The sequence below is a fragment of the Triplophysa rosa genome, linkage group LG23, assembly GCF_024868665.1.
Source record: "Triplophysa rosa linkage group LG23, Trosa_1v2, whole genome shotgun sequence".
Taxonomy (NCBI): domain Eukaryota; kingdom Metazoa; phylum Chordata; class Actinopteri; order Cypriniformes; family Nemacheilidae; genus Triplophysa; species Triplophysa rosa.
Window position 1 is genome coordinate 10721453 of NC_079912.1, and position 17642 is coordinate 10739094.

The 17642-nt window shown below is 38.5% G+C and overlaps 1 protein-coding gene across 8 annotated transcripts in view; it reads right to left on the reverse strand.

Moving 5' to 3' along the window:
* The window catches only part of si:ch211-285f17.1 (sickle tail protein), a 103277-nt gene that overhangs the window by 38391 nt on the left and 47244 nt on the right, over positions 1–17642 (reverse strand). For 7 of the 8 annotated variants that reach the window (XM_057322264.1, XM_057322262.1, XM_057322267.1 and 4 more), the window contains exon 2: positions 9091–9383. In XM_057322264.1, the coding sequence (XP_057178247.1) occupies positions 9091–9383 (293 nt within the window). Of the gene's footprint in view, positions 1–5131; positions 5342–9090; positions 9384–17642 lie in introns of those variants that run through there. The other variant, XM_057322266.1, reaches the window with a different exon arrangement.

Below are 17642 nucleotides of genomic sequence, written 5' to 3' on the forward strand. Positions count from 1 at the left end.
ATATAACACACAAAGTATCTCTCGTTCTGATCTGCCTACACACTTGGACAAAGTCTTTCTTATTTAAGAGCCTACAATTTTGTAGCATTTAGCGTATGTGTGTGTCTGCGTTTAAGCTAAATATTTATGCTGAACTGTCTATCTATTTTGCATTGCTTGATAAACGCACAGAGTCGCCTACATTAAGCCTTGTAATTTAACTCTGCCAATATACACACATAATCTTATCAGTAATTAAACAACTGATCTCCATTCAGTCTCTCTCGCTTATAAAAACACACACACAAATGTACACACGGCAGGCCTGCAGATACTGTATCTTTATCCTGTGAAAGCAACAGCATCTGGAAAAGCATCTGTTCTGCTCTTTGTTAGGTCTGGTGAAAGGAATCAAGTTTTTCTGTTTTCCTGTTTGCCTTTTATGCAGGTTTCTCTCTTTCAGGAACATGTGAGGATGAGGTTAGGGTTTGTTTGGGTCAAACGGAACCAGACGCTTCTCTGTTCTTTCCACACACACACACTCCTGTGACAGTTTTTCTCCAAGTTGATGCTTGATGTTACAGTAGATGGCGCAAAGGACGGACCCAGATGTTCAGCAGGAGGGTGTGTGTGTGTTTGTGTGTACTTGTTTTTATACATTGTGGCCGGTCCCCACAATTCAAATGGATTATTAAACATACTAAATGATGTTTATTTGAAAATGTAAAAATGCAGAAAGTTTTCTGTGATGTTAGGTTTTGGGGTTTTACGGTTTGTCCAGTATAAAAATCATTACGCCTATGGAAAGTCCACACAATGTATAGAAACCTAACGTGTGTGTGTGTGTGTGTGTGTGTGTGTGTGTGTGTGTGTGTGGACATGTTTCTATATCCTGGTGGGGAGCTAAACCAGAACGCACACCAACACACTAACTTACTAACTAGTTACCAAACTAACAAGACAAGAAGGCTGTAACAACAGTCTTGTTTGTTCAGCTTAAAACCATGAAATCATAACTATAGTTTATAGTTTCATTACGAAAACCGATTTCCAATCCCACGTTGAATTGATGTCGTCTCAGTCTAAGCTACGCAGTTAAATTAACCCTGCACCTCGTGTTTGCCAAGAAATTCGTTCATACACCTCTGAAGACATAGTTATGTGCATTATATTGCATTTCTGTCAATAGATCCTCTAAAAAACTACACACTGACTGGACCTTAATAGATTGACCTGCTAATTGTATCTGACTTGAACCCTTCTTGAGGGTTTTAACCCCCACGACCCTGTACTGTCTCCATTCATGACATCCCTGTCTAGAGGGTTAAACTTCCATTCTCTTCCTCTGTCAATCAAACAGAAAAGGTCGCTGCTTATAACCACTCTCTCATTAAGATTGTAGAGGCATGTCATTAGCTCCACGTCTATTGGAAAGTACATAATAATTGAATATCGTAATGTTATAATCAACATTTTACTCCATGAGAAAAAATTTAGATTTTCTCAATATTTATGCTAACATTAGTGGTTTGAAAAGAGTATCAAAGTGTATCAGGAAACACACACAGAGCGAGAGAGAGAGAGAGAGAGAGAGAGAGAGAGAGAGAGACTGAATGAAAAAGGAAGGAATGTGCTGACACACAATTAACTCTCTGTAACCTTGACTGTATGTGTTGTAAGCAGAAACTGTGTGAAATCCTCATTCTGCAGAAAAGGTAATTCTGTGCCATCATAGCATTAACAATATGGCTTACACATCATATAAAAGACAACATGTTTTGTTTAAATTAGAACTGTTTTAGATTATTCTGTGATTATTTGTTTTTGATTGCTGACAATAGCTGAATTCTTCCCTGCATTTGCCCTTTCGTGCAGATTTTTGCCATCTGCTTGCTCATGAAAGTCAGTTCGAAGCTTTAAAATGAGCAAAAGGCAAAGTAAAGTATCACCCTATGAAAAACAGCCAAACCAGCTTTACTCAGCTAAATGAAGCTCTAATCTTCGACTCTTTTGGTCTGGTACTGATCCATGAAGAATGGAAGAGGTCAACCACAACCTCAGAGAGACCAGTCAAATACTATCACATCTCATTACAGGCCAGGAGACTGACCACTGCTATACGCAAAAACACAGATACACATCATTACAGAAATGCACAAAGGAAGAAAGTGAGAATGATATCTTTTAGAGGATATAAAGAATATATAAAGAATAAAGGTTGTAAAGATATCAAATATTAATACAAACAGCTGTCTGTCGAAAGATTATTTTTAAAACCGGTTTAACGTTGAGACTAAACACGCCTGAGAAATCTTAGTATGATCCCAAACAAACAAGCACAAGCACTTTTCTCGCTGGCTTTACCAGTTTACACACATTCTTACAAACATTCATAAAATGTATTCATATTTCTCAAATATATACGAATCAACACACAGAGACCTGTTTTCTTTGAAAACATTTGCTATTTTGTCATCATTATAAATGGCACAATATGTACTTTATTTACAAATAACGCATTTATAGATGTGTATTATTCACAATATGCAATATCACAGCACGTCAATTGCTAATGAACTTATAAATAAATCATAACTGACCACGGCCACAAAAACATGTTTGATATTACGATGATATTAAAATACTGAAGTTGCTCGAGAGCAACAGTGAACTGACACATGGCAAATAACTACAGCTTTACTGAGAAAAAAGAGGATTTACATTGCCAAAATTATATGCAGTCCATGAAAAAATCAAATCAGCAAGTATGGGGCCTAAGATACCCAATGCATTTTTTTCAGTCTGGCTTTTTAACAAATTGATTTTTTAATTCAACAATAATGTGTTTACTTGCTCTTAAATGTGTTGTGCTAAGTGCCACTTTCAACAATTAACATACAAGACAACGCCCCCTAGTTACTCTTTTGTCCAGACAGTGATTTTCACATAAAGGAATTTATGCAAACCTTTCACCCACCGTTACAGTGAATATCAGGCAGGGTCTTCTGCACATCATGCCTAAATGAGCATTAAATCCCTATCAGAGCAACAAAAATCGCATGGCCCTGTAAAATTGGACCGCTCACAGGAATGACACAGCCAAAACCGAAACTGAATGCTTTTGAGGTCTACACTGTGTGTTCATGACCCTGAAATCACCCAAAACTGAACATTTTAATGTATCAATTCACTTACGTCTCCTCTCAGCACACAACAGCAATGAGGAAGAACTGTAGGGTGCCAGAGAAGGGATCTGTGACCAGTTGGGGTTATTGCACTAAAATAAACTCAATTCAGCACAATGATGAGGATATAGATCATAATTATATAAGACTGGCAAAAAGAAAACTGTGATTAATATGGTGTGTCTAAGAACAGTTATACAATAGTTCTATAATATTAATAATAATCAAATAATTAAACGGGTGTAAACAATGATGTCTCACCCAACCACTATGAGTACAAGCTGCTTTCTTAAAAATGTAAAAGTGAATGTGGCACCTCTGAATCTCATTTCTGAGAGCAAATAAAGTTTACACCCAAACAGCACATACACAAAGCTATAATCTTACCGTCACTGCATCAGCTGGCTGTCAAAACCCAGTGTAAGTAAGCTTTACCGTAGCTTTCCAAACAGGTCCCAACAACATTTTTAAAGACTTTATCATAGCTCATTTACTTTGAAAGCAAATGCTGACACCTTCTTTACAACACTATTGATGGTCTACAGTACACAACGTAAAATGTTTGCTCAGGTCATCAAAACAAAAATGCATGTACCAAGAGAAAGATTTGAGAGGACTTGGCAGGCACAGGAGTTAATTTTAAAAGGAGTGAATTAGAAAAACGTTAAGGATTTTCATCTCTTATCTATGCAATAGTTTAAATACGCTATGCAGATGTGTAATGCATAATATACTGTTGCTGAATTTCATACATCTACGGTGTAAAACTATACAAACTACTATAAAAACGTTCCCATTTAGTGGTCATCTCCAGCACTGGTAAAACCTAATTTTACTGGTTGTTGGGCAAGTGTTGACCCCACTCCCCACATTAAATTAATAATAGCGGTCCGGTTAATATAATTTATTGGTGACTTTCACCATTTAAAAAAAGTAACCCCTCACAGGGTCAAAGCACTGACCTGTCCGTAATGAACTCTAGCATTGAGCCAGTTGCTCAGACCCAAAACTGTAAACAACTGTCCGAGGTCCGAAGTAATAAAGAAATGACTTTAGTTTTATAACCCTATTATAATGTTATAGTGTATGCTTTATTTTCGTATTCTTATGATCACACATATTTACTACTCCATTAAATGATAGGAACTCTGCAAGAACAATATTTATTCTTTTTTAAATCACTTTATCTTATATTTTGTTTGTTAAACTCATGTTTATCAAAAGTGCTGTCATAATTGTTAAATAAATTTAAATTTTGAAGAATTTAATTCTGTTAACAAACGTGTTGCAGTTGCACTGTGAAAACCATCAGCAGATTGCTTATATGACGGCCAAACTTAACCCTGCTGCTGTTAACCCTTTGAAGGCAGTTACAGTATATCGCAATCTTATTATTGTGACTTTTATAAACAAAGACATACTTTGACAGAACGTAAAAACACATTTAAAAGTCACCCTGTTCACTTAATAGCCATGCATCCATAGACTTTAAACGCCAGCAGTCGCTCATGTGATTCTCTTAACAACCACATCTCAAGAAACATGGTCAAACACTTGAAACGTGTTTGCTAAAACTGCGTACAAGTTACAACTGTCAAAAAAAACGCAATGAAAGCACTTTAAACAGGAAAAGGCGCATTTGTTCGAGTATTATAGGCTACACATTTGCAGCCACAAAGAAAATCCACGACCGTGATGGCTACTTTTATTTCGTACAGCACCCTCTTGAGAAACACTATAAGTACACCTGGTTGTACACAGCAGCCCCTGCCATTGTTGTCATATTTTAAACCCTGTCACATACTGAATGTATCGGGTGACTTTGAGGAGCAAACATGCTCGCGTCCTCTCACGAGACGCATTTAGAGTTTGCGCGCAATACTGGACACGATCGCGCGATTTGCGAAGCGAATGCAATAAGATGATAGCACATACACTGCAAAAAAGTTGATTACGTTTTACATTACCTTATTTTACAATGTGTGACACTGCAGTGCACGTTTAAACTCGTTCCCAGTTTCAACTCAATCTCGGTATTCCCATGATTTGCAGGAATGCTGAATAGTTCCGCATGTCCTTATTAGTTTGTATTCCTGAAAGTAAGTACGAGGAGCTCGACTGTGTATGTGCGCGAGAATCGCACGCCCCCTCCTCCTCGCGCTTTTCCCCAGCAGCGCGCGCGCTCACCTACTTGTAAACTGAGCCAAGCCTGCTCTTACATCACACATTACTATGGTGACTTCAAATCCTCCTCCACCCAACATACATACCTGCCCATCATCGGACAAATAATGTTTGCAGTGCCCAATGACAGTCATAATAAATTCTTGGCAGAGTCCAAGTTAAGTAGCTACCCAAATTTACCAGAGTAACTTATATAGACAGGTTGCCTTTGAATCGTTGCTATCAAATTCCTCTGATTTTACATTTATTCAGGGTGGCTGAGGACAGGTGAAAGCTTACACAGCATCGTAACCAAACGCGATGCGATGAGATTCCTGCCATAAGCAATTTGTTTGTCCATAATGAAAGCGAAAAAGGGGCGTGACGCGACAATCAATCACAAAACACAGCCAATCAGAACACTTTTTCTCTGTCCACGCGCCCTCTCACGCTGCAGCTGAAGAGTGCACATGCAGAGAGATGCGTTCTGTTCTCATGACTTCAGTGATGCCTCATAATTTCTGAAACTAAACGTATGTAATCAAATGTATAAAGCCTGTCCTCATCCATATTTGGCGATTCATATTCATGAGGTGCAGAACTTACATCGAATGAGATCGTTGTGTGGGCGGAGCTGTCAGCCGCGACGTCGCAGGTCGTTGCCCGTCGCGGCTGGTTAGAACAAGGTAACACAGTTAACGGAATGTTAAACACCACCGCATATGCGAATCAACAATTCTCTGCCTATAGCTTAGTGATCATCGGTCAGCAGTGTGTCAGCTACGGGACATTAACACAAAAAAAGACAAAAAACACCCTGACGCATCATGCAACAAACCTCTAGTGAAACATGTCTGACATAATAAGGCAGTATCTGCTGTTGCGTCCACAGACCAAAGACAAGGTTAAGTGTCTGAAATACCAGCTCTACCTTTAAAAAAGAAGAGACGCTTTTGTCATGTTTGTACAATTATATCACAATACGAGACCAATATTATAAAGTAATTACTTAAACTAGATAGAAACTGATAGATTAGGCACAAAAACACAAAGAGGTTAGTCAAGTGTATGGATGACTGGGCATTAAACCAATCAAAATTCCTCACTCTCTCTGGCTCACTCTCTCTCTCTCTGTGTGAATACCCGCCTACACACTTCTACACACTCGTGTAGGTATTGTGCACCTAAACACACTCGTTCTTGAGAAGCTGTCAATCACTCGCATTGTTTTGCTGTGTAAGTCTTTAGGAGCAGGTGAAGAGCCTTTTGTTTTCCATCAGAGTAAACACCCAACACTCCCTCGCTCACCCACTGTGGGGAGACGTTCAGCCCCTGCCCCCACCTTTTCTTTTTAATACCCCCTGGGGCAAACCAAATAACATTCCACAGACCCACTGAGTGGATGAGTATGGACGGAAAAAGTAAAACATCGAGTCGAGATGGAAAAGAGAGAAGTGCACCTTCTAGAAACCTCAAAGCTGTTTATAAAGTTTCTTCATATTCTTCAATCTTCATAGCCTATTGGAGTGTTACATATCGCTGCTGTCTTTATGAATTATTGTATCTCCATATTTGAATATTTAATTACATTTGATCAACTTTGACAACACAGTATTTAATCATTTAAAAAGTACAGTGTTTTTATATTTCCTGAAAAACTTTTAGACATCTGAGATTTTGGAAGGACAGCAGAAATGTATATATTTTTAACAAAAGAACAGCATAACAAACGAAACCTATGTGCTAATAAACATACATTTATTTTTTCAGGACAAAAAAGAAATAGCAAAAAAATGTTTAGACATTGAATGATTCACCAAATCTAAAACACTCTGATATTTTGACACAAGTGTGAGTCCGAAAGGAAAAATTTATATTTTAGGGCACGACCTGACAGCAACGTGGTGTCAGTTTGATGTATGATTCAGACTCCAGTTTTCACCTCGGGCAACACCGCCTGGACAGAAAACACTGCAAAATGGCCTTTTTCCAACCGAAGGGGAAGAATAAAACAAACCACCTCCTGTTCGGACTGAGAGGGCAATCTATTCACCGCCATCACAAGTCCCTTGGTTTGCTTGGTTATGGGGCCACTGTGAAAAAGAATACCATTTCACAGTATCCAGCTATTTTGATATGAAAATAATTTAGCAGTATAATGAATGCAGTTCATATTATGTGATGTGAACCCTGTGGCCATAACTGAATAAAGTGAAATGCAGGCTAAGTAAAGCATATCTACACTCTTAATATTGCATGAATATGTCATCCACTGCACAAAGTGTTCAGTTCACTAAAATTGTTTATCGTTCCTCAGCGTTTTGCAGAGGAGCAGACCAAACCACAGTCTTTTTTTAATCTTTTCAGTATCTTCCTCAGCTATATGGCTGTGCAGTCACCAGATGCCAAGGTTTTAAAATAAAGGATGTAATACAGTATACATAACAGGGTGTCATGACCTCCGAAGAGAAGAACCCAGATGCAGGCAGCGGCAATGAAGGGGTTAACACAAAAGACTTTAATAAGGACAAACAAAACACCCGCGATGGGGAAAACCAAACCAAGACTGCATACAACAAAACAAAAGACTTCTCACAAGAAAGCAAAACAAGAATCAATGCAAAAAGCAAGGGAGTCCAATTCGTTAAATAATAATTCAAATGACAAGCAAGACAAGGCAGGAACAAGACGAGAAACTCGCAGAGTTGCACTTACAGGTGACGTTGAACAAACACAACAAACGATCACAAGACAATGAAACATGAGGTCATTATATAGGTAGACAGACAAAGGATAATAACGAGGGACAGGTGAGGGTAATGAGACATGGCAGGAGAGCTATACAGGGAACGAGAGGGGCGGGACCAATGATTAGACATAGAAAACACATGGAGTGTCAAAAGATAAACACCCCATGGCTTTCTCACACTAAACCAAAGGCTTTGTCACGACTCTGCCACAATACCAAGAAAACCATGACAAGATAAGCCAAGAGTGGTGACAACAGGGTGTGTTTATACCAGTGTCTACAGGCATCTTTTTAATCACGCATATGAAAAAGTTTCATATAAACTTCAAATACGAATGTATTTATAATGCATATATAAAATGTATTAAGAAGAGAGCTGGACAATTTTTTAGGTTTCTGTAGACAGTATTGCATTATCCAATGTGTACATTTTTTTTTAGAGGATCTATTGACAGAAATGCAATAATGCAATATATATGTACATAACTATGTCTTTAGTGGTGTATAAAGTCCTTAAACGATGAAGTGTTATGTTTTCATTACCTAAGAATGAGCTATTTCTATCTACATACACAGCGGGTCCCCTTACATGGAATTTTCCATATTGTTTCTACGGTAGCCCTAAACGGACAAACTGCTCTACAGAGCGCGTTTCTTAAATACGTCATCTCCTTCGGCAAAGAAGTGAAAACGTGACGACATCTTAGTCCTGTGCAGCCACTTTAGTGCTTCGAAAGGAAGGGTTGAGGGGGGAGTGAGCCTTAGGTTGCAATTCGTAACCTCACCACTAGATGCCGCTAAATTTCATATACTGGACCACTGGTCATAACATGAAGATCAAATGTGGACCAAACAACTCTGGTGTAGAGACATTCTTGACGTTAGGTGCACCTTTGTTCACAGATTTACATCCTATCTCTAGTACAGATCGACTAGTGAACAGATTCTGGACTTTCAAACATAAGGATCTAGAATCTAAAACCAAAAATAGCAACCAAACTTAAGAGACTTTACCTGTTCTCTGAGTCGTTCCTGATGGCCCATGATGGCAGAGGCGTGATGTGGGTACTTCTGCTTGAGATGTTCCAGGAAGGCCTCTCGTTTTTTATCCATGTCTGAGGGCTGCATGGCGAGGATCTCCCGTGAGCTGCGCGCTCCGCCAACCGTGTGTCTGCGCGCAACCCCGGCGCGGCTGGATTTGGGCTCACAGCGGTTGCCCGGGCTGTTAGTGGAGACAGCCTGCTGTTTACGGGATAGGTGCTCGGCGTCCTCCGTGGAGGTCACCTTTAGATTACCCTTCAGAGGCTCTAGACAGAAGAAGAGACAATGGAGCTATTAAAGATAAAGTGTTTTAGGAACATTTAAAGTGTTTTAGACCCCATGTAGAGCCCATCTCTGGCAGGGAAGCAGAACGGGGTGAGTTTTTGAGTTCTTTTTGCATTAGTAAATCCAAGGCTTAAGGGGATAGTTCACCCAAAAATTTAAATGTTGTCATTATTTATTCATCCCTCATGTTGTTCGAAACATGTATAGGACTCATTCTTCAGTGGAACACAAAAGAGATATTTTGAGAAATGTCTCAGTGGTTTTATGTGCATACAATGGAAGTCAATGGGGTTCAATGTTGTTTGGTTACCAACATTCTTCAAAATATTTTCTTTTGTGTTCTGCAGAAGAAAGAAAGTCATACAGGTTTGGAATGACATGAGGATGAGGAAATGATGAAAATATTTTCATTTTTGGGTGAACTACACCTTTCATTTCCAGGTCATGATCAGATCTTCATTCCAGGACGTTTTACACAGATAAGGCAGAGTTAAAACACTTCATTTTTCAAAACGTCAAGTAGTCAAAAGTGATGTTATTGTGCTTCCATTAATAACACATACACACATTAACAGATGTCAAACAGACGATCCTTATGGTAAATGAAGTGCTGTCAGGTGTGTGATTTATTAAATAAAGCTATCAGGTTGACATTTCCAAAAGCCAAAAGATCCAAACGTGTTCAAACAAAACTAACAGCGCACAGCACCAAATATTTACTCCCGTCAAACGTCACCCATCCACCCACAAGCCAATACTGAATGATAGCTAGATGTAGATAAACAATCTTAAAAGAAAAAGAAAAAAACTGAATGCAACAGTACACAAACACATTCGCTCATGAGAAAACTGTGTGCGGGGTGTTTGACTGTGTGTTTTCACACTTTAGCGCTAAAATAATTGCAGAAGTGCAGGGTAGAAATGACTGTGTCAGCAGAACGACTCCAGGGAATGACCTGCTATACTCAAACACACACACTGATAAATGACCCTGATGTATTGTCCTCTTGTGTGAAGTTGGCACACAGATGTTTGTCCTTAATGTGGGCTCTTTATCTCAGTAATAGGGCCTCAAAGTGGTATGATATCACTGAGAGGTTGGCCCCATGAGAATCATTGCCGTTTATACTTCAGGGCAAGAAATAGTAGGCAACCATTTACTCAAGCTCAGCACTCTTGATCTACACTACCAAATAACTAAAAGTTAAATAAATCCCACAAAGCGTTGTGGCTTAACGTTGAGAAGACCTGAAACCTATCCTCCACCCCTCCTACACCAAAGTGACAGGACAGCGAGCTATCAGATCTATTTATAACTGCTGAGCTAAACACATACGAACACACTCGCATCAATCTGGAAGTCAACAGCAAAACCAAAACATCCCGTTTTGTGCTGCAAACTAAAAAACTCTTCGTTTTTTGTCTATTTACATGGTCCATACCTTCTGTTCTGCTCGCCTCTCCAAGTTTGGCCTGTGCCTCCATGCTCTTCAAGTGAAACTGTAGTACCGTACCAATACTCTCACCCTTGGGACATTGAGACCAGCTGTTGGCCAGATTCCAGAGCCTTTCACATGAGTGACAGGGAGTTTGACGGTTTACTCCAACAACGTTTGGACGGCTCTCGACTCTTTAGATCAATTCAATCCTGTCAATTGCAAACACCCTGCCCTGCTCTGTGCTGAGTGTGCGGGTTTCCGTATGACTGCGTCCTCCTCCGCAGACCTAAAAGAGGTGACGGTGACGTTAACATTCCCCTGGAAGCTTAGCGAGGGGCCCTCACCAACAGGTGTCAGACACGTAGTCTATCGCAATCTTTATATTTCATTAACAGAGCCTGCTAATACTACGCCACATATCGTTGTAAGGCCCCCTTTGTGTTAAGTGCATCGCTTTGCGGCCCCCCATATAAAGACGTATAATCTTAAACTTAGTATTTTAATTAAACCAAAATCATTCAGTTATACAATGCTGGAATCTCAATTCTTTTGGTTGGTGGTGTCATTTTTCTGATGTTTGATTGCATAAAATCTATGATAAATTTCTATATTTCATAAAATGCCACAAAATCTGTGGCCCCCTGGATCCATCTTGGGGCCCCCAGTTTGAGAACCACTGACTTAAACAAACACCTAAATCTTATTTAAGAAGTGAACATATTAAGTCATAAACATGCAACTCATCTCACTGTTTGTGTAACAGACAAATCGTATGGCACACACACATCTGGGAGACGTCTATTTGATGTCTGCATTTACATCTGCAAGACGTTTTTTGGATTGTTTGTTCATTTGCTATACATCTCGGAGATTTTTCCTGTGAGATGTCACATAGACATCTAGAAGATGTCTGTAAGATGTTTATGATTTAGAATGTACGTAAAACTGCTTTATATAAGACTTTTATCGGACGTTTTTACACAGCAGTTGTTTACCAGATCTCCAGATCTTTAGCAGACATCTTACACACGTACATGTGGTATCTGGGTCGTGTTCATTTACTAAGCAATCAGACCTTTTGACTTGGGCTAGTTAGAAATGACTTATCACTATTAACTCACTAGCAACCGCATTACAACGCCTAACATACCAATGCGTGACATATCACTCAGAACAACCATATCGCAACGCCCTAACAACTCACAACAACCCAGTTGTGCACGAGCAAGCATATGCAAACGTTTTACATTTTCTTTAGTTTCTCTTCTGTAATATCTCCTCTTCAAAACGTCAACTACTCCTGACACAGCGTGTCTAATGTAAAGTGACTGTGGAGAGTCAAAATCCCCTAACAGCTGCACATTACATTACTCAATGATGGATGTTTTCAAATGTTTCAAATATCTCCTGTAATCCTATTCAAGCTTGTCATCACATCAAAGAGCCAAACGCTCCATAAGGAACATTTATGTGTGTGCGATTTAAAACACTCCAGTTGGCTCAGACATATGGATGCAAACTGAAGTGCATGGAAAGAAAACACTCATTCAAATAATATATCGCTGCTGTCCTTTCTGTTTGTCACTGGGTTTTTGCGAATATCTAAACACTAAAACGTATTAAAAGTGCTTGCCAACTTTGACATCACAGTATTTTATTCATTAAAAAGTGTTTAAGTTAACCAAACACTGTTTCTTAGGTCAATTCTTCTGTAATCCTTGATGCTGTCCAACTTGGTGCTGATCCAGCCTTGGGATGCCTCACAGACTTCATTTGCATTACATTATTGGTATGTGGTGTCTGCAAAAATCCATAATGCAGTTCACTATCATCCGTTCAGGTCATTTAAGATCTTGAGCAAACAAGACAAAACAGCTAATACAAACCAGCAAAATTAAATAAAACAAAACATTTATCCTTTTCGCCTCTCCTGCAACTGTGTTTATATTGGAATGCAGATCATGATGCTCAGAATTCAGTCGTAAGCTGTAATTTAACTAAAGTGGGCATCTTTTTTGGTAAGATGATATATGTGTGGTCCTGGTAAACCCTACAGTGTGTGGACCAAATTTCCTTGTGGGGACATGTTTTGGTCCTCATGAGAGAAACACCTTATAAATCAAACTATGTACTTGAAAATATCAAAATGCAGAAAGGTTTGTGTGAGTGTTCCCTGGTAGCACACATCTGGGAGACTTCTATTTGATGTCTGCATTTACATATGCAAGACATTTTTTTGGATTGTTTGTTTTTCTGCAATACGTCTCCGAGACGTTTCCAGTCAAATGTCACATAGACATCTAGAAGATATCTGTAAGATGTTTATGATTTGAAACGTATGTAAAACTGCTCTTTCTGAGACGTTTATCAGATGTTTTTACACAGCAGATGTTTTCCAGATCTTTAGCAGACATCTTACATTCGTACTTGTGCTGGGTTGACTGGTGTAGTGTGAAGATTAGGGGACACGGTATATAGTTTGTACAATATATAAATCCTTATGTCTATGAAATGACCCCATAACACACGGAAACTAAATGTATGTGTGTGTGCGTGTTTATACGTCTAGGTTCGTTTTGGGTCAGTGGTGTAGAGTTGTGCTCAGTAATGGATTTATGGAGGAATGTGTATCTGTGTGCACCCACTCATAAACTTTCATTCCCTCTCTTTAAAAACATTCATTCCCTCTCTTTCATTCTCTCTCTCTCGCTCTCTCTCTCTCTCTGTGGGGTAGACAGAGCTCTTTTGTGTGCTGGGCATATTGCATTACTGCAAACAGTGACTTACTGAAGGATGATAGCATCATTTAATAAGCTGAGTGAATCTTACACAGCTATTTTACAAATGATCAACACACATCTCACAAAACTTGAATAAGCCATGAGATATCATAATCTTCTAATGCCTCGATTCATTGATTTTGAAGAGTATGTTCAGTGCTCTAACAAGCAGCTCTAAATGACTTTATAAGCTATCAAGATGTTGTTTACAGGCAGAGTAAAGTTTTGCACACACTACCAAATATTAGCTTGTCACTGTTGTAAATCTGCATTTAGTGTGAGGCAACAAATTAAATGTGCTATATTGCTATATTTTGTCTTGCATTTTGGCCTTATGTCTGGAATACACTACAAGACTTTTAAAATCTGAACAGATTTTTTTTAAACCAGACATCATACACTTGCAGACTTTTTGAAAGTTTCAGATAGAAACACACTAACTGATTACATCTGAAAACTGGCGCAGACTTTCTGCAACAAGTCCAGGCTGAAAATCTGGGCAAAATCTGAGCAAAAGTCTTGTAGTGTATTTTAGCCTTTAGGTGTAGCTGTAGATGCAATCTTGATTATCTTCTCTGTGGGTTGTCTGCTTCGTCTCCATTTCTAATTAGCTTATTTAAAGATCCTCTAAACGTTAAGGCATTCTGGGTAATGGACTTCATCTGTCAATCACTGTCATTTACCAGGATGTGCTTTAGGGGTAAAGGGCTGGGTGGCATGAAACATGTTTCCTTTGAGCAAGAGTGCATACCGGGATCATCATCAAAAACATTTTTGGGGGGGATAATTACATTTGATTAACTAAGAAAGCATAAATATGTAAGATAATGCGATATGAGTGGAATATGATGGATGTTCACCGTAAAGACAATTCGATAATGGACAAGGCCTTCAGGCACAATCTGTTTTTATCTCCATCGATTCAGTAATCCAAAGCGTTCTCGGAGTTGCAACAAGTTTTATTCCCTCTGCCAACAGCAAGCCTACGGCTGGAGCCGGTGACAAACTCCCACACGGAGACGGAGCAAAGACAGATAACAGAAATATTTTAGGCAAAATTAAACACAAACACACTCTCATAACATAAGCACAATGTCGCGTTATATTTATGATTTATCTCATATAAGACGTGGTTTGCCTTACGTAAACAGATAGAAAACAAGATTGGATGTCTTGTCAAAATATTGAACGTGTCAAAATCAGTGCTTTAGGCTTTAAAGAGACAGTTCACCCAAAAATGAAAATTCTGTCATCATTTTATCACCCTCAAGTTGTTCCAAACCTGTATAAATTTCTTTGTTCTGCAAAACACAAAGGAAGATATTTGTAAGAATGTTAGTAACCAAACAGATCTCATTCCCCATTTACTGCCATAGTAGGGAAAATAAATTCTATGGGAGTCGATGGGGGATGAGATCTGTTTGGTTCCAAGCATTCTTCCAAATATCTTTCTCTGTGTTCAGCAGATCAAACACATTTTTACAGCTTTGGAACAATCTGAGAGTAAACGAAAGATGACAGAATTTTGGGTGAACTATCTTTTTAACAGACGTGCCATTGTTCCAGCTGAAAGTTTACAATCTTCTCTCCTGACATTTTTCACACATCCACGCACATTCACAGACGTCTATAAACACATGTGGGGAGTGAATGAACTGTCAGCGTGAATGTGTGTGACCTGATTTGTTTGATTACAGCGTCTCACATCTCCACAGAAGGAACTTTGTGATACTCCAAGGGTGCCGCCATGCAGCCTGGTCACATTTTTGCGTCTCTCACCGGAAGAGTTCGGCTTTCAGCCTCAAGTATCTGTTTACAGTGGACGTGATCTTTTCATCTGGAAAAGAGTGTCAGAGTTCAGTCCGCTCAACACTTTCATTATCAGATTAAAGCCACAGTTCAGTTACTATAGTACAATACCTGTCCCTATTTCTACGGAGCCTCGTGCACTATACAATTCACAAACATGAGCACATGTGGGCCAAAACTTTCTATTTATATAAGACAGGAAGCCTTTTGGGTATGCTGTGAATGTAATTAAATGTGTTTAGTGATGATAATTGCTAAGCTGAGGATGTGTGACAGCTCGTGTGTGTAAATATTCATTTACAGTGTTAAACGAGTCCATAGGTCAGTGAGCTTTCTCTCATACAGCAATAAAACATAAACAGATCCGAGCGATACGTTCAAATAAACTGATACACAGATAACTTAAAATCTCACTGGTTATCTCACATTTTATGACTTTATTGACGTGCCACCATAATATATTAATTAATATATTCAAATGTAAGCAAACTGAGCTCAAATTATTAATTGTTTTCTCTCACAAATGTATTGTTTTTCTTCAGAAATCATTTATTGACCCACTGGACTCCGGTGGAAAGTTTGGATTATGTAAATTATGTATGCCCCATTTTGTATTGGTCCTGTATAAAATGATAACATGAAAGAATTTTTATCTAAAATTATATTTTTGTGTCAAACTTAAGAAAGAAAGTCATATACATGTGGAATCTGGGAGTAAATTATGAGAGAATGTTTTTATTTTCTGGTGAACTATTGCCTTAAGTGTTAAAAAATGGGCAGAAAAACATAGTAAAACACTTTATTATTTTTTATTCAGATGCATAATTACAGTCAATAACAACAGAGACTATGGAAAAGTACTGTGAACCTAGTATTTTGTTATTATGTGTAAAAAATATTTGATTGCTTTAGTTTAATTTGTTATAAAAAATGTTATACAAAAGTTATATAAAATGTTTTAAGTTAAATATTTATTATGACAGTTGATTCAATAAATGTGTTAAGCACTGTATCTGTCTGTCTGTCTGTTTTAGTTCACTGTCCATTGACAGCCAGAAACAATCCAGCCTTTTTAAGTTCCGACAGTCTCCACAAGAGGGCCCTCCATCACAAGTGAAATGCACAAATTAAGTTTTGTAATTATATAAAGTGATGTTCACAAATGTTTTAAAATATCTTAAATATTGTTTTATTGGGCCGTCAGGTGTTTGTGTGTGTGTGCACGTGTGTGTTAAATGAGAGCTTGATATGCCAGTTACAGCACAGTTGGACATCGTTGACCCTTTCCCGTAATAAAGTGAGTAAAGAAGCTCTGGTCTGTGTGTTTGTCTCCGTGTCAACGGTCGCCCTGCCAACAGAGGGGCTCGCAGCACCCTGAAGAGAGGAGATGAGGGAGCCGCCTCTGAACAGCTGCTCACACACACATACAGGCTTGAGAATCTTGATTATATTTGGCAGAAAGAAGCCATGAATCATTCCTCACACAGCTGGAGAGATGTGTGTGTCAGAGAGAGAGAGAGAGAGAGAGAGAGAGAGAGATGATGCATATCTTTATATCTGTTGAACTGTAACAGGGGTCTGTGTCTTGGCAGCAGTACAGTTGTCTGTCTGATACAAGATAAAGACAACATCTTAGGTAACGATTACAAAACAATTGATGTTTTAATATAATAAAAATGCTGCAACAGCTTATTTAAAATGCGATTGTAGTTCATTCACTGTACTAAATCGAGATAAGCATCTTCAACCGGCAGCGCTCTATCTCGTCCAGACATTACTGTATACCAACCACATTCTTCATTCCCACTAAACTCGTCTCGCATGATCCTATCTTCCTGTCTGGTTTATCTTGACTTTAAGTTTATACAAACTATGGACTTTTACAATAGACTCACATGATGTGCACAATTTACATTAATTCAAACACGCCAAAGCACAGATGTCGTGGTAAAGGATTGATGTCTTTCCTTGGAAATAGATGGAATTTTACAATAACTTGAAATGGCCTTTAGTTTCGCCTATAATATACCATCAAGGAAAGTTAAATAAACACTACATTAAACTGGCCCAAACTCAAACAATTCTGAATTGTGAAGTGAAAGTGAAAAATATTTGTTTTTTTAAAAGAAAAAAACAAAAATGTTTACGGTTAACTGAGTTTTTGATGACATAATCTGTCTGTGTTACCTTTAGGTAGACAAAACGTCTTATA